Source organism: Dipodomys merriami, unplaced genomic scaffold (assembly GCF_024711535.1).
Source record: "Dipodomys merriami isolate MVZ:Mamm:240054 unplaced genomic scaffold, mDipMer1.0.p SCAF_55, whole genome shotgun sequence".
Classification (NCBI taxonomy): domain Eukaryota; kingdom Metazoa; phylum Chordata; class Mammalia; order Rodentia; family Heteromyidae; genus Dipodomys; species Dipodomys merriami.
The window spans coordinates 1,978,864-1,995,906 of record NW_027206124.1 but is presented as its reverse complement, the minus strand read 5'-3'; the positions used below and the strand labels follow the sequence as shown (position 1 = coordinate 1,995,906).

Below are 17,043 nucleotides of genomic sequence, written 5' to 3'. Positions count from 1 at the left end.
AGACACGGCTATGCCCAAGGCTTCAGGGCAGAAACAAAATGATGTCCATTTATTGTTGGCAAAGAGCACCCTAGAGTTAACACAGTGCTATCTTTTCTCCCAAGATGCATGGAAGAAGAGCGCAGGGGGGACCCCCAGGAGCTTATAGAACAGTGCTTTGACCAAGAGCTGCCTGGACAAAACAAAACAAAAAGCAGGGCACCAGTGGCTCACGCCTGTAATCCTTAGCTACTCAGGAGGCTGAGATCTGAGGATCATGGTTCAAAGCCAGCCTGGGCAGGAAAGTCCATGAGCCTCATCTCCATCAGAAAATCGGAAGTGGTGCTGTGGGCTCAAAGTAGCAAGCACTAGCCTTGAGCAAAAGAGCTCAGGCCCTGAGTTCAAGCCCCACGACCTACCAAAAAACAAAAAACCCCACAAAGACAAAACAAAACTGTCCGTAGCACTCCTCCTGTCCCACAACTATCCAGAAGGTGGTAACCATCAGTCCCTCAGGTGGAAATCGGGAGGGAAGAGTAACAGAAGAGACCAGAGGACCAGAGGCAGGTATGGGCCCCATCCTTGGGTGTGGGATGGAGGAGGAAAGCCAAAATCAGGGGTCAGACTACAACGTGACTGAGAACCATGGTTAGCACCTTCCTGAAGCGCCCCTTCCCTAGGCTGACAGTGGAGCCAAGAACTTCCCTGCCAGGCACGGAAGCAGCTAACGTTGGCACCCACCTGCCCTGGTGGCATCATCGAGGGCCCTCTGTGTGTGTGTGGGGGGGGGGAGTGTGAGGCTTCCTATGGAACAGAGTGAGTGAGAGAAAAAGCTTCTAGAACTCTGAGGGAGGGGAGGTGGGATTTGCCATTCAGGTCTGACAGCACAGACCACCCAGAAACCAGGAGCTGAAGACATCATAAATAGAGCAACTGATCGAGGGAACACGAGAGATGAGGCAGTGCATGGGAAGACAGAATCAGGTGGGCTGGGTAGGAAGGAGCCACCTGGGGGCAGAAACAGCCCCAGGCCAGGAGCCCCAGGTGGAGTCCGAACCTGGGCAGAACTCCGACAGCAAAACTTCCATCTGGCCTGGTCCAGAAGGGAGGAGACTGGCCAAGGAGCTTGCACCAAGGGGACATAACATGCTCAGTCTCTGTCCCTTCCTTGTCCCCAGGTCCCTGCTTGCCTTGTGTGTCTCTCACAGCATCTGAAATGGTCAGAATTGGACCGGACACGGCTGAGTCACAGCTGTTTGGGATGCAGAGAAGAAGGAAGGAAACTCTTTGGCCCAGGTAAGTCAGAGGACCCCGGGGCGGGCAGGGCTCACCCTGACTCCCTCTGTGGCTTGGAGGGTAGGAGGTTTCTCCAGTCCTTGGGGCTCCAGGAGCGGGCAGTCAACGGGCAGTCACACGGCTTCTCTCGCTGTCAGCTCTTGTCCCGGGGAGACTTGCTCTTGGGCTTATTTCCCAGCAGCCTCAGCATCTTCATGCTCTTGAACTTCCCCTTCTTCTTGCCCTCAGGTTCAGCCTCCTTCTGGAACTCTGCAGCAGAGAAAGGGGAACGCTTAGCCAGAAAGGAGGGGTCATCGGGGAGGCCAAGGGTGGCCCAGCCACTCACCCCCCATAGAAACTTGGGACTAATCAGTCCACTAGTCCAAGCCCCCCTTTGCTCCCCAGGATGTGGAGACCAGCCTCTCCCAGTGTTTTGGAAAGAACGAGGGACCCACAACTGTCAGCCCAACGTGGGACCCCTGGATCCCACATTGTGTGCTCTGGGTAAATGAGAACCCAACATGGACTGCCCAGCCAGGACGGGTCCCACCTTTCTTCTTCATCATGGCTGCCACCATCTTGTCTTCCTCTTCTTCCCTGAAATGAGCAAGGGACACCTGAGTATCCATAGGAGGGTGAGGTCCCCTGAACTCCTTCCAGCCCCAGGGTGTGGGGCTGTGCCCCACCCACTGAACCCAACCCAGCACCTCTGCCGGTCCTCGTCCAGGCAGTTGATGATGGCATTGCGTTGCTCAATGAGGGTCACAATCTCCTGCATCAGCACCTTCTCCCGACCCCAGTCCTCCTCTGTCCAGTCTTTTTCTGTCAGGCAAGAAAGCCCAGATGTGAACGGTGAGAAAATTTGTCCTCACTGGGGTGACAGGAGGTCCCTGGAGAGTCGGGCCCTGCAGGTTTCTTAGGGAAGTGAAGGTCAATGGAAAAGGAACCAAGAATACTAGGCTACCTTCCCAAGACACCCTTCAAAGAGCCTGAGCAAGACCAGCACCATGCAGCTGTAAGGACAGGCGCCAGCCAGTTGCTCACTCCTACAATCCTAGCTACTCAGCATGGCTGAGATCTAAGGATCCAGGTTCAAAGCCAGTCCAGGCAGAAAAGTCTGTGCATCTCATCTCTAATTAACTACCAAAAAGCCAGAAGTAGAGCTGTGGCTCAAGAGGTAGAATGTCAGCCTTGAGCAAAAAAGCTAAGGAACAGTGCCTTGGCTCTGAGTTTAAGCCCCAGCATTGGCACACATGTGTGCACACGCACGCGCGCGCGCGCACACACACACACACACAAGTCAGAACTCAAGAGGCAGCTGCCGCCTCCCACTTCCATGCTACAAGCAAGTGGGTACCAGATGGCTTCCTTGGGGAGGCACCATTGGGGTGGGACAGAGGGGGGCAGGGGCGGGGGCAGGGAGACAGCAGGACACCCTCAGGGGTTCTCTTGCAGAAGCAAAGTAGCCCAAGAGGCACACAGGGACATTCGCTCAAAGCCACAGAGGAGGACAGATGGAGGGGACCGTGGGGACAGGCACCTAGCCAGGTTCCCCGCATGTGGTGCTTGTGGCCCCTCTGGTCTCCTCCCAAGTCTGTCACTGCAGAGGTCCACCTGACCTGTGCCTTTGTTTCCCTTTCCCGCAGTCTGTGGGCTCCAGAGGATGGGTGCCCCATTTCATACTTCCCCCCTACCGTCTGCCCCATGTTCAGAAATGAACACCCTGAGGCCACTCAGCCACTGCCCCATCCCCCAGTACCTAAACCCAGGAGCAGATGACTAGCTCTGTCCCCTCGTTCTGGGGAGAGAACACGGGCTGAGAGCTATCACCCAAGTGCAAATCCAGCTCCGCCACTGGGTCTGGAAATGAGTTAAGTCCTTGTTTCTGAGGCTCAAGGAAATCCAGCCCATGACATAGCAAAAGTGGGATCAGCGTTTTAATTGAGGCAGCCTGACACTGCAGTGGTGGCCATTGACCAGCTTCACCCTCCAAAATCCGCATCAGGGCCAAGCTGACCAGCCCAGGTTGTGCAGTCCCCATAGAAGCAACAACAACAAACCAAGCCCAGACTGGCAGGGGAATCTGCATTCGCACATCCACTGTGACCACAGGGTGTCGCTGTGGCTCCCTGAATAGTAGCCAGGCTCCAACCTCCTGGAGATGTGGGTGTGACTCACACAGCTGGCACTGGAAGCCTGGGACATTCTGTGCCTTTCCCAAGGCCACTCCAGCCTCCCAAGGTCCCAGTCACAAGAGACAGGGGGCTGTGTGTGCAGGGCGGAGAGCAGCCAGACCAGGTACCCTCCATTTCCTTGGCTGTGAAATGCAGCTCCTTGCCCAGGGCTGGTGCCCTCCCTGGCCACAGGGAAGAGATCAAAAGCCCTGGCTCTTGGGTCTATGGTGCCCCAACCACAGAGCAGGTAAGGAGCCCACCCACCCTAGAACCCAGCTCACTGACAGCCCAGCTGACTTATGGAGTGCTTTCCCATCTCCTGTCTCCTGGTTACACAACACCTTCCAACATGGGTCCCTTCATTTCTGTCCTACATACAAAACTACTGAGGTCCAGTGAGGCAAAGAAACCAGCCAAGGTTACACAGCAAGTTGACTGCCTGTCTGACTCCTGTGTCCAAAACAGATCAGGCTGCTCGTGGGCCTGGTGTTTCTGAGAGCCTGCCAATGTCACACCCCCACCCTGTCCTGGTGGTTTTCTCTCATGGCTGGTGCTCTTTATCACCTATAATGCTCGATTCCATCTTTTTTTTTTTTTTTTTTTGGGTCAGTCGTGGGGCTTGAACTCTGGGCCTGGGCGCTGTCCCTCAGCTCTTCAGCTCAAGGCTAGCGCTCTACCACTTGAGCCACAGCGCCACTTCCGGTTTTCTAGTGGTTAAATGGAGATAAGAGTCTCATGGACTTTCCTGCCCAGGCTGGCTTTGAACCACGATCCTCAGATCTCAGCCTCCTGAGTAGGACTTTCCTGCCCAGGCTGGCTTTGAACCACGATCCTCAGATCTCAGCCTCCTGAGTAGCTAGGATTACAGGTGTGAGCCACCAGTGCCCGGCTCGATCCCACTCAAGACTGTCCACCTGGCCCCTCCTGCCTCACTCCTGGCCCTGTAACCAGCCCCGAGGGGCAGACCCCAGCCCACTCCTCCCCACCCCAGCTATGGACAGCGGTGCTCACCAGGTTTGTTGAGAAGACACCGGAGTTCGTACTCCACATCAGCCTGCCGCTTCTCCAGGTTCTGCTGCTTGAAGCTAGAGGGTGGGATGAAAGCATGGATGAACCTCGTGTCAGGAGGGTAGAGGGCAGCTGGCACCGGGGTTTTCAGTCCCCAGCACCATGGACCCCGGGCAGAGGCGGGCAAGACTCACATATAAATGAGCTCAGATTCCCGCCTCACCAGCAGGTGCTTCTCATGAATCAGCTTGAACCAGTCTACCAGCATGTCGTCCTCATGGCCCTCTGCAAAATAAAAAGCCACTGAGGCCAGGGCTACAAGTACTTCCCAGCTTAGCCCACCCTCCACCAGGACAAGGGGCTCCCGCCACCCCCAAGCCCCTCAGTCAGCTCCCAGCAGCCCAGACCAGGTGCTCCGCCACGCAGCTTCTCCTCCAGCAGGACCCCATGATGTTCCAGGGCATCCAGTTGGCGCTCGATGCTGTCCATCTCTCCGTGAATGTCCTCCTCGGGGACATACTGGTCAGCCTGGACCTGCCAGACAGGGTCCTGGTTACCTGGAGGACAGCCAGCCCTCCTACTACCTGCCCTTCCTTGGCTCAGGCTGCTGCAGAGAATCTTATCCTTTCTTTTGATGCTGATACTGGGGCCTGGGTACTGTCCCTTAGCTTTTATTTGTTTAGTTGAAGTTCTTTCTTTTTTCTTTCTTTTTTTTTTTTTGGCAAGTCTTGGGGCTTGAACTCAGGGCCTGAGCACTATCCCTGAGCTCCTTTTTTGCTCAAGGCTAGCTCTCTACCACATGAGCCAAAGCACTGCTTCTGGCTTTTTCTGTTTATGTGATACCGAGGAATCGAACCAGGGGCTTCATGCATGCTAGACAAGCACTCTACCACTGAGCCTCATTCCCAGCCCTGTCCCTTAGCTTTTAGGCTCAGGGCTGGCGCTCTACCAACTTGAACCACAACCCCACTGGATTTTTGGTGGTTAACTGAAAATAAGATTCTCATGGCCTTTTCTGCCCAGGTTGGCTTTGAGCCCAGATCCTCAGATCTCAGCCTCTTGAGTAGCTAGTTATAGTCATGAACCACAAGTGCCCAGCCCATCTCTCTTTCCGGTTAGTGCTGGTCACTGCAGGGTGCAGGGACCTGGGTCTCCTCTCACCTGTCATCCTGAACAATAGCAGATGAGTGGGGAAGGGTTAAGGATCACACCCAGCACACCCTGAGTCCCAGTACCCACAGAGGCCCCCAGGGGGTGGAACTTCCTGCCCTTTCTCCCTCCCTCCCTTCTCCACCATCCCATAGAAGTTTCCATGCTTTCTGGCCACCCAGGGGGAGTGAATGACCCTTACAGAAACAACCTTGAGATTACAGAAACAACCTTGAGATTTTACAGAAACAACCTTGAGATAGCAATTCAGTCTAAGTAGAGGCCTCTCAAGTCTTAGTAACAAGTAAATGCCCCACCCACTGCTCCTGGTTGCCTAGGGCCCAGCTGCTGTAAGAGCACACTGGCTGTACGTTCAGCTTTCCAGTCAGGCCACCCAAGAGCCTCTGATTACAACCCAGGCCCAGACACCCAGCCTAAGATGCCAAGAGGAGGGCCAGGGCCAGCTGGGTCTCTGGAATCCCTGGTACCTTGCGTTTGATCAGTGGAAAGCCGTGCCCTGGGGCAGGTGGCCTGCTGGGTTTGGCTCCTTTGGTGGCCTTCTTTGTGGCTGGAGATGCTGCAGGTGATGGCTTCCGGTTGAAAGGGTTCTCCTTGCAGGAAGACTAAGGGGGAGGGACAGAATTGTTTAGGAATGGGAAGGAGGCAGCCTGATCACAAAGAAAAATTGTAAAGTAAACCCAGATCCCAGCAGTAAGAGGGCTCCCCATAGGGAAAGCGGGCCCTGACAAGAACAGGATCCCCTCCAAACACTCATTTCAAAGAGATCCTGCCACTCACCAGAGTGAGTGTTTTTTTGTTTTTGTTTTTGTTTTTTGCTGGTCGAGGAGCTTGAACTCTGGGCCTGGGCACTGTTCTGAGCTCTTCAGCTCAAGACTAGCACTCTACCACTTGAGCCATAGCACCTACTTCCAGCTTTTTCTGTGTATGTGGTGCTGAGGAATCGAACCCAGGGCCTCATGCATGCAAGGCAAGCACTCTACCACTGAGCCACCTTCCCAGCCCCCCAGAGTGAGTGTTTTTATCTATGCCATTACTGGTGTTCTACCACTTAAGCCACACCTCAACTTCCAGCATTTGGATGGTTTATGGATTTTTTTCTGTCCGGTTGACTTCTACAATCCTCAGATTTCAATCTCCTGAGTAGCTAGGATTACAGGTGTGAGCCACCAGTGCCCATCCATTGGCTGCTAAATCATATGCCTTCCCATTTAAACCTCCTAAGCAGGACCAAGGGTGTGTACCTCAGCCTAAGTGCTTGCCTAGCACAAGACCTCTGTGATCCATCCCAAACATCACACACAAAGATTAAGTGGGTATTGTAATGCCCATCTTACAGCTGAGCAAGTAAGTTGAGAGGTTAAGCACCACGCCCAGTGCTGCCCAGGCAGGCCTGGCAGTCACTAGCACCAAGGGGAGGGGGCCAGACTTTGAGATCAAGTGCAACACACAGCTAGATCTGGTTCAGGCCTCACAACCAGACTCTGAGGCTCAGAGAGGCAGAGCGTCTACCCAAGGTCACCCATCCAGGAAGGGCAAAAGCAAGAACCTTGCTTTTGTAAGGAGGCAGCCCATGCCTTGAATAGGAGAGACCCTCACTCCACCACCTAGCCCATCACCGGCACTCCCAGACCCCTCGCACCCTTCCATTGCTCTGCAGAGGCCTGTGCCCCTTTCTGAGGGGCAGGACCCAAGCTGCTGCAGGCAGGGCCCCGTCTGTCACGTGGCAGTGGCAGTGCTCCCCAGCTCATCGGAAGCGGTCACGTCAGGCCCTAAGTGCTCCAGGGAGAGTCATCCCCCAGCCAGGGAGGGAGGGCCCGGCCTCCCACGAGGACCGACAACTGCTCATCCAGACTACAGCTGCCCAGTGTGAGCTACCTGGCCACCCTCTGCCCAGAGCTGGCCAAGCCTTGGGGACTGGGAAAAGTCTGAAGAAGAGGTACCATAGCCAGGAGAGAGAGGTAACTGGATATCAGGCCATGCCAGGTGACCACAGGCTCTTGGCACAGGATTGAGAACATAGGAGTCCATATGCACAGAGCATCTGAATACTGGCTGCCCAGACAAGGGGTCCAGCCAGACGTTCCTTGTGCCTGCTTCATCCCTAAGGAAAGACAGCCAGCAAGGGCTGGGAGGGGTCCGACAAGGGGCCTGAGTCTGCCACCCCACGCACAGCTCTCAACAGAGCTGCTCTGTGAGGCCTGGGTCCTGAGCCTTCCTCTTCTTGCAGACTGACCCTGTTCCTTCAGATGCCAGCAAGATGGCAGAAGGAGCCATTTACTCCAGCATCTCTCTGACCTGGTTGTGAGCACCCCATTGCCAGGATCACCCTGCTGGCAGTACCCCAGGATCCTAGGCTGCTTCCCGCCCCCCCCCATCTGCAGCAGGAGACAGGTGTCTGCTGAAGGGGCATCTTCCCTCTGCTTTGTTCCAGACAGCTTTCTAAGAACAATCATATGTCTCTTCTACATCATCAACAATCATACGTAAGCTTCTAAATGGCAAAGAAGGTCTTAATACAATTGTGGCTGGGACCTGGGAACAATGGAGCCCCAGGGAGTAGAAGAATGGACAGGAGGTGTGTGGGTGAAGGGTGGCAGGTGAATAAGTCTCAAAATAGGGACGTATCATGCATGGGCAGGTGAGGAGATGGGTGGGAGTTCTGGCAGATGGATGGAAGGATAGACCAATGGATTGCGCCTCATTGCACAGAGTGGTAAATGGGTGAGTGGACAATAGCCAAGGCCACTCAAGCCAGTGGCTAGCAGGGTCTTCAGGCCCTGGACACTCATGGTGGTGGTGATGGTCCTGGGGTTTGATCTCAGGGCCTCACGCTCACTTAGCTTGCTTGCTCAGCTGGCACTCTTTCCATGTGAACCACACCTCCAGCCCTGCTTTCTTCTGATTGTTTTGAAGACTCACATTTTTCTGCCTGGGCTGGCCTCAAACTGCAATCCTTTAGATCTCAGCTTCCTGAGTAGCTGGGATTACAGGAGTGAGCACCAAGGTGCAGCATCCTTGGACCATTCTTGCCCCACACCAGACCCACTAGCAAAGATGTAGCTTTGGGGAGGATGGGGACCACTCACCTTGACCTGCAGCTGTGGGGACGAGCTCCCCAGGGAAGGCACAGGGCTTTTGTCTCCAGACAACACGAGAGGGGTAGGGGTGGCACCAATGCAGGGCTTGGCTGGCTGGGAGCCGGGGCTGTCCCTGGTCCTGGCCTGGGGTGCCCGCTCCCCACCAGGCGGTGTCAGCTCTCCGGAGGACAGGGAAGAGTTGGCTGAGGGGCTGGCAGAGTTGGCGGGGGTGCCAGGGGCACTGGGGGCATGCACAGCAGGCTCTGAAGAGCTCTTGGGCACGGCAGGGGTTTCCAGAAGCTCCGTGCTAGCCGTGTGGCTACAGCTCTCCGATGCCAGACTTTCTACGCTGAGGGCTGGCGAGGGCGTGGCCGAGGGGGGCTCCGAGTGCGAGAGGCGGGAGGCGTGCAGAGCTGCGCAGATGAGTAAGGAGGGAGCACACAGGGCACGGTCAGGGCTTCCATCCTCCCCCTGGTGCCCCTCCTCTGAGCTTTGGGTTGCCATGGAAACCAAGCCCTACCCCATCCAGAGGGAGCCAGAGCCCAGAGATCAGCAAACAGGGCAGAACTCTAGTCACAAAGTATGCCCGCCCCGTGCCATGCCACTTTGTGGCTTATCTATGGCTCTCACCCACCCCACAGGACTGCTACCTCCGCTTCCCCATCTGTCCCATGTGTCTACGACCACTCAAAGACAAGTGGCTAGGACAGGGGAAGTGAGACTAATGGAGGGGAAGGCCAGGGAAGTGAGGCTCTCCTCCTGGTCTCCGACCTACAACGCAGAGGCTGGAAGGGAAGCAACATGGCTACATGCTGAGCACTGTAAATACCTCTCCTGCTACATACTTCCCACATGAGGCCGCAGATTCCAAAGCAGGGAGGCATTCACCCCAGCCAGAGCTGGCTTCAAACCCAGAGCTCTAGCCCCATGCTGGCTCCTGTCCTCTATTCCTAAGAATTGTACATCTACTCTACGCATATGGAAGGGACCTCAAGACCACTTGGTGCCTGTCTGCAGCCGTGTCTCATGTCTAGCATGCTCATGGTCCCTCTGAGCTCTTGGAGGCAGCCAGAGCCCAGCGGTGATGGAAAGGGACCGAGATGGGGGGAAAGGCAGTGCAAAACCTGCCCCATGTCAGGATGCTGGGCAGTCCAGGTGCTGGGCCCACACGGGCAGCCTGAAGACCCTCAGTAAAGGAGCTGCTCGGATACTGAGTGACAGTGGCTCCCACGGGCCCTCCAGCACAACACAGGGAAAACCACTTCCCCAGCTCCCATGTTGGATCAGCACAACAGGAGGGTTAGGAGTACAGACTTCAGGGCTGGGCGCTGATAACCTAGCTACTCAGGAGGCTGTGATCTAAGGATCATGGTTTGAGGCCAGCCCAGACAGGAAAGTTGGTGAGACTCTTGATTCTAATTAACCACCTAAAAACTGAATGTGAAACTGTGGCTCCAAGTAGTAGAGCACTATCTTTGAGCAAAACAGCTCAGGGACATTGTCAGGTCCTGAGTTCAAACCCCTGGATAGGCATTAAAAAAAAAAATTAGGCTTGGAAAGTGGCTCAGTGGTAGAGTGCTTGACTAGCATGCATGAGACCCTGGGTTCAATTCCTCAGCACCACATAAACAGAAAAAGCCGGCAGTGGCTCTATGGCTCAAGTGGTAGAGTGCTAGCCTTGAGCTGAAGAGCTGAGGGACCGTGCCCAGGCCCAGAGTTCAAGCCCCAGGACTGACCAAAAAAAAAAAAAAAAAAAAGAGCTGGGTGCCAGTGTCTCACGCCTGAAATCCTAGCTACTTAGGAAGCTGAGATCTGAAGATCAAGGTTTGAAGCCAGCCCAGGTAGGAATGGCCTCAAGACTATTAACTCTAATTAACAACCAAAAAGCCAGAAATGGAGGTGTGTGTCTCAAGGAGAACATCAGCCTTGAGTGGAAAAAGCTAAGGGAGAGCGCAAGGCTCTGAGGTCAAGGTTCAGTACCAAAATTTAAAAAAAAAAAAAAAAAAAAAAAGTTACAGCCGAGCAACGGTGGCTCACGCCTGTAATCCTAGCTACTCAGGAGGCTGAGATCAAGGATCAAGGTTCAAAGCCAACCCCGGGCAGGAAAGGCCAGGAGATTCTTTTTTTTTTTTGGTCGGTAGTGGGGGCTGAACTCTGGGCCTGGGCGCTGTTCCTCAGCTCTTCAGCTCAAGGCTAGCACTCTACCACTTGAGCCGCAGCGCCACTTCTGGCTTATTTTCTTTTTGCTTATGTGGTGCTGAGGAATCGAACCCAGGGCCTCATGCGTGCAAGGCAAGCGCTCTACCACTGAGCCACCTTCCCAGCCCTGCCAGGAGATTCTTATCTCCAATAAACCTCCAGAAAACCAGCTCAAGTGGTAGATTGCTTGCCTTGAGCTGAGGAGCTGAGGGACAACTCCCCAGGCCCAGAGTTCAAGCCCCACAACCGACCAAAAACAAAAGTACAGACTCCAGCTAGAGGCAGAGCCATGATTCAAATCCTGTCTCCAGAACTTCAGCACTGTGAGGTCTCAGGCAACTCTTCTTCCAGGCCTCTCACGCACAGGCAGAGGTACTGACACCTGCTCCAGGCCTGCTCTAGGAGGAGATGGAGAGGCTCCGGCCACATCTGCAGCCCCCACCCTGCCAACCCAAGGGTCCAGACAGCTCCAGGGACAGCACTCACCAAGAGGGGACGCGCTGGGTGCTCTCGGGGCAGGACGCTTCTTTGTCTTGGGGCTGCTGGTGGGGGTGATGCCGTACCAGGGGTGCAAGGACTTGGGAGTGGACTCGGAGGGGGCCGGGGCCGGGCTGGGTGCTGAACTGGGCACCACGGGGGCTGGCACCTCTTCCTCTTCCTCCTCTTCCTCAAAGGGGTTGTAGGGCTTGGGCTCTGGGCCTGCCGCGGGGTTCTGCTGGGCCCCATCTTCCACACTGCCATTCTCCACCTGCCTGCTGGCCTGGCCTGGTGGCCCGGGGCTGCTGCTGGGGGGCAGTGGAGCCGGCTTCTTCTTTGGCTCTGTCTGTACGAGTGTGATCCATGGCGGGTCTTTCCTGGGGGCTGGTGACCTAGAGGGAGGTCAAGGGAGGGTCAGTCTCCTGCTCCTGCTCTCTCAGGACAGTGTTGAGTCTATTTCAAAAGGAAAGGAGTAAGCCAGGCACTGGTGGCTCACGCCTATAATCCTGGCTACTTCAGGAGGCTGAGATTGAGCATTGCAGTTCTAAGCCAGTCAGGGAAGAAAAGCCCAGGAGACTCTTATCTCTAATCACAAAAAAAAAAGACAGAAGAGGGCTGGGAAGGTGGCTCAGTGGTAGAGCGCTTGCCTTACATGCATGAGGCCCTGGGTTCCATTCCTCAGCACCACATAAGCAGAAAAAGCTGGAAGTGGCGCTGTGGCTCAAGTGGTAGAGCACTAGCCTTGAGCTGAAGAGCTGAGAGACAGTGCCTAGGCCCAGAGTTCAGGCCCCATGACTGACAAAAAAAGACAGAAGAAGTACTGTGGCTCAAGTGGTAAAGCGTTAGCCTTGAGCAAAAAAAGAGCCCAGGGACAGCACCCAAGCCCTGAGTTCAAGGCCCAGGGCCAGCAAAAACAAAAAAAGGAAAGAAGATGCTCTTTCTTCGCCCAGCCCAAGGGCCAAGTATAGGCCCGAGGTTAGCCATAACCATCACATCCCAACCAAGTGCTTTGAAGACTCAGAGAGAGTGAAGAAAAGAGGCTCTGTATAAGATCTGAACAAGAGTCGGGCGCTGATGGCTCATGACTGTACATCCTACTCAGGAGGCTGAGATCTAAAGACAGTTTGGAACCAACCTGGACAGGACAGCCCATGAGATTCCTCTCTGTTATCAACCACCAGAAAACTGGAAATGGTGCTGTGGCTCAAAGTGGTAATTGTGCAAAATTGCTCAGGGACAGTGCTCAGGCCCTGAGTTCAAGATCCACAGCTACCAACAACAATAAAAAAAGATCTGAACAAAGTCACTTGGCCCTCTAGATGTCATCTGCTAACGAGGACAGTAATGTCCTCCTACCCCACAGGGCAGCTGTCAAGATCCTCCAAATTGTATGTCAGGCTCTGGGCACAGCAGTAAACCAGCAGCTCCACTGTCATTAACCTATGACACACAGCTACGGCTCTCCCCCATACACGGGCCAGCCAAAGCATGGCTCGCAAGGAAAAGCTTCAAAGCTGAGTGCTGCCTGCTCTCTCCTGTAATCCTAGCTACTTAGGAGGCTGAGCTCTGAGGATCACAGTTCAAAGCCAGCTTGAGTAGGAAAAACTGAGACTCTTATCTACAATTAACTACCAAAAAGCCAAAAGGGGAGTTATAGATCAAGTGATAATGAGTCAGCCTAAAAAGGAAAAAGCTAAGGGTCAGCAATTATGCCCTAAGTTCAAGCCCCAGTACTGGCACCAAAAAAGAAAAAAGAGAAAGAAAAGAAAGAAAAACTACAAATATGCATCTTCCCCAGGGGTGGAGGACCTGGGATCCAGGCACCGAAGGGAGCTCCCCTGGGTCCTTCTACACTCTGTGGACAAGGCCTGGCCCCTTGTCTGGGAGACAGGCCATGCTTAGAGAGGACGGCTGTCCCCACCTGTGGAGCAGGTCAGCAGCCACAGGAGTGTCACAGAGGAAGGGGCCATGTTGGCACAGCTCTCTGTCCTCACCCAGAGATCAGCTTCTTCCTGAGCTGGCCCTGTCCATTCTCAGGGACCCCATTCCCACTCAGGCTCCAGAGACCCCCAGGGCCAACATACCTCTCTGATGGCTTGGGTGTCCCTCTCGGCTTGGGCACAGGGGGGTCCTGCAGTCGTCCTAGATGGGCAAGGAGAGTGAAGCAGGCCTTCATGAGCGGCAGGGAAGGGCTCCAGGAGCCCGCTAGAGCGCCTGCCTGGTCAAGGGTGCCCTTCCTCCACACCCGGCAGGTCATGGAGCCCAGGTGGCCATGGCGCCTCCCTGCCCAGGCCCTAGGAGATTAGATAAACACCAAAGGTGACCAGGAGAACAGTCAAGGCCAAGACCAAGAGCTCTGGAGACTCTGCTTTCCACTTAAGAGGAAGCTCAACTCCATTCGGACAAGGCAGGGGTGCTCTCAGCCTAGCCTAGACACCCTTTCTCCTAGAATGCTCCCCTCAGCCCCCACCCCCATGTCCTCTATGAATCCCACAGCACAGTGCTTCCCTCCCTCCCTCCCTCCCTCCCTCCCTCCCTTCCTCCTCTTTCTCCTTCCACTTTCACAAGCTTTCCATGTTCTACCAAAATGCTCATGTTTGTCTCTGTGTATGTGTGTGGGTCTCTCTCTCTCTCACACACACACACACACACACATACTAAGACGTCTGAACATTATTTGTGTCCCTGTCCCCAGGCTGCAAGAATGCCAAGTTGAACATGTAGAATGTTCTGGTGGAAGTACCAGGGAGCCCCTGGGCAGCTCCCTAGGTTTCCAGTGCATCTCAGGTTACCAGGAGCCTGTTTCCCCTGAGCTATGGGGAACCCAGGCAGGCAGGGCGCCCGGGAAAGGAGCAGCCTGCAGCGCAGCGAGCGATGGAAAGCGGCCTCCACCGCACTGCACTAGCTCAGGGGCCACCTGACCCTTTGTCCTCCCCAGCAAGCCAAGGAATAATCAGCCAGGCTGGACACAGGAGCCCAGGGGTGTGAGGGGGGGACTAGCAGGACACTCAAATGATATCAACATATGCAGGGTTCCTGAGATACTCAAAAACACCCAGGATGGACACTCACCCCACCCCCAAAATGCAAGAGCGCATAAATCTCAGCACACACAAGCAGACTGGACCCCGACACGGGCCAGAACCTGGAGACAGAGGGAGGCAGTGACTGCTCGTGAATCACGAGCTCCCACACAGGTGATTCCCAGCACGCTCACCACACATGCAGTTACTAACACTCCCAGGCACACAGGGACATTTACATGCCCAGGTGCACAGATCCACTCACCCGTGAAGCCTGCCCACACCCTCACTCACCGTTCACGAGGCCACCGCTGCTGCCACTCTGCTCGGCAGAGCCGTCCTGCTGCAGGCTGGACCGGGGCCGCGGCGTGGGGGGTGTGGTGGCTATACTTTCAGAGGCTTTCCTGGGAGCAGGCGTAGGCCGGACCACAGGGGAACTGGCCAGCTCCTGGGACTTGCCAGGAATCAGGGGCTTGGTGGGGACCTGAGGCCGGGCCTCGGTGCTGACCTTGGGTGCATCTGCAGCAGCCCCTGCAGGTGCGCTGGGGCTGGAACCACCTCCATCATTCTCCTTGGCTTCTGTGCTTTGTGGCTGCTTTGTCTGTAGGAGAGATCCAGGCCTGGATCCTGCCCGGGCCCCTGGGCCCAGCCTAGTGCAGCGTTCAGCACATACGAAGGTCCCCTCCTCCAGCCCATTCCTGTAGGCCCCCGGGAGCAGGGTGCAGGAACACTGACAACATCTGTAAGCGACAGACAAGGACACCTTTAGCAGGGCAGCCCTGCCAGGTACCAGCTGTCTGTATCAGGAGGAGATAGACTTATATTCAGGACTTCCCAGAAACAAACAAACAAACAAACAAACAAGCCGGGCACCGTGGCTCACGTCTGTAATCCTAGCTATTAAGGAAGCTGAGATCTGAGGCTCGCAGTTCAAAGCCAGCCCCAGTAGGAAAGGTCATGAGACACTCATCTCCAATTAACCATGAGAAAACCAGAAGTGGCTCTGTGGCTCAAGTGGTAAGAGTGTTCACCTGTGCTGAGGAGCTGAGGACTAGCGCCCAGGCCCAGAGTTCAAGCCCTACAACCGGCCAACAAACAAACAAACAAACAAAAACAATAACTGTCAGAAACAACAAAACAATAAAACTGCTTGAGCTGGGCACCAATGACTCACACCTGTAATCCGAGCTACTCAGAAGGCTGAGGGTAAGGGTCCAGGTTTGAAGCCCAGGCAGAAAAAAGTCCATGAGATTCTTGTCATCCATTAACCAGCAAAATGCCAGAAGTGGAGCTGTGGCTCAAGTGGTAGAACACTAACCTTGAGCAGAAAAAGCCAAGAGAGAGCATACAACCCTGAGTTCAAGCCCCAGAACCAGCACAAAAATAATCTGCTTGAAATCAACAACAGAAGTTGTGAAATGCACCTTCAGTTTGTGCTGCAAGAGGAAGAGCAAAGGTTTGCCCCAGGGGAAGCTCTCTTGGTGGGGCTGCCACCAGATACTGCTACAGGAAATTCATTTGGCAGTTTTCAACCAACCACATTTGTGTATTTTGTTTGTTTGTTTTTTTTCCTTTTTTGGGGGGGTGTTTGTGTACAAGAGACAGTAATGGGGCTTGATCTCAGAGCCCCACAGTCCCAGCTTTCTTGCTTGTGGCTGGAATTCTGCCACTTGAGCTGTTACTCCAGTTCTAGCTTTTTGCTGATTAAGTGGAGATAAGAATCTCTCCTGTATTTGTGCAGGCTGGCTTCCAACAGTGACCCTCAGATCTCAATTTTTTTTTTTTCTGACGGTCGTGCAGCCTGAACTCTGGGCCTGGGCGCTGTCCCTCAGCTCTTCAGCTCAAGGTTAGCACTCTACCACTTGAGCCACAGCGCCACTGCCAGCTTTTTCTGCTTATGTGGTGCTGAGGAATCGAACCCAGGGCCTCATACATGCAAGGCAAGAGCTCTACCACTGAGCCACCTTCCCAGCCCTGTTTTGTTTTGTTTTGATGCCAGTTCTGGGGGGCTTAAACTCAAGGCTTGGGCACTGGTCCCCTGAGCTTTTGTGCTCAAGGCTAGCGTTCTACCATTTAAGTGACAACACCACTTCTGGCTTTACTGGTGTTAACTGGAGATAAGAGGCTGGCTTTGTTGGCTTTGGTTGGTTTTGCAGTGATAGGGATGGAAAATGTAACCCAGGGTGCACAGGAGGTTAGGCAACCTCTCCACCATTAAGCCACACCCCCAACCCAGGTTTGTTTGGGATTTTGTTGTTGTTATTGTTGTTGTTGCTTGTTGTTGGTTATGGGGCTTGAACTCTGGGCCTGAGCACTATCCCTCAGCTCTTCAGCTCACGGTGAGCACTCTACCACTTGAGCCACAGTGCCACTTCCAATTTTCTGGTAGTTAATTGGAGATAAGAGTCACAGACTTGGACTGGGAAGGTGGCTCAGTGGTAGAGTGCTTGCCTCGAATGCATGAGGCCCTGGGTTCGATTCCTCAGCACCACATAAGCAGAAAAAGCTGGAAGTGGCACTGTGGCTCAAGTGGTAGAGTGCTAGCCTTGAGTTGAAGAGCTGAGGGGCAGTGCCCAGGCCCAGAGTTCAAGCCCCACAACCGACAAAAAAAAAAAAAAGAGTCACTGACTTTCCTGCCCAGGCTGGCTTTGAACCAAGATC

At 54.5% G+C, this 17,043-nt stretch overlaps 1 protein-coding gene across 1 annotated transcript in view; it reads right to left on the bottom strand.

Moving 5' to 3' along the window:
* Positions 1 to 21: 21 nt before the first annotated feature.
* Micall1 (MICAL like 1) overlaps positions 22 to 17,043 on the bottom strand; it is a 29,141-nt gene continuing 12,119 nt past the window's right edge. The window contains 11 exon segments of the mRNA XM_069999486.1: positions 22 to 1,524; positions 1,805 to 1,851; positions 1,962 to 2,076; positions 4,440 to 4,513; positions 4,631 to 4,721; positions 4,844 to 4,970; positions 6,074 to 6,208; positions 8,693 to 9,096; positions 11,369 to 11,751; positions 13,444 to 13,501; positions 14,677 to 15,122. Of these exon segments, the coding sequence (XP_069855587.1) occupies positions 1,409 to 1,524; positions 1,805 to 1,851; positions 1,962 to 2,076; positions 4,440 to 4,513; positions 4,631 to 4,721; positions 4,844 to 4,970; positions 6,074 to 6,208; positions 8,693 to 9,096; positions 11,369 to 11,751; positions 13,444 to 13,501; positions 14,677 to 15,122 (1,996 nt within the window). The 3' untranslated portion in view covers positions 22 to 1,408.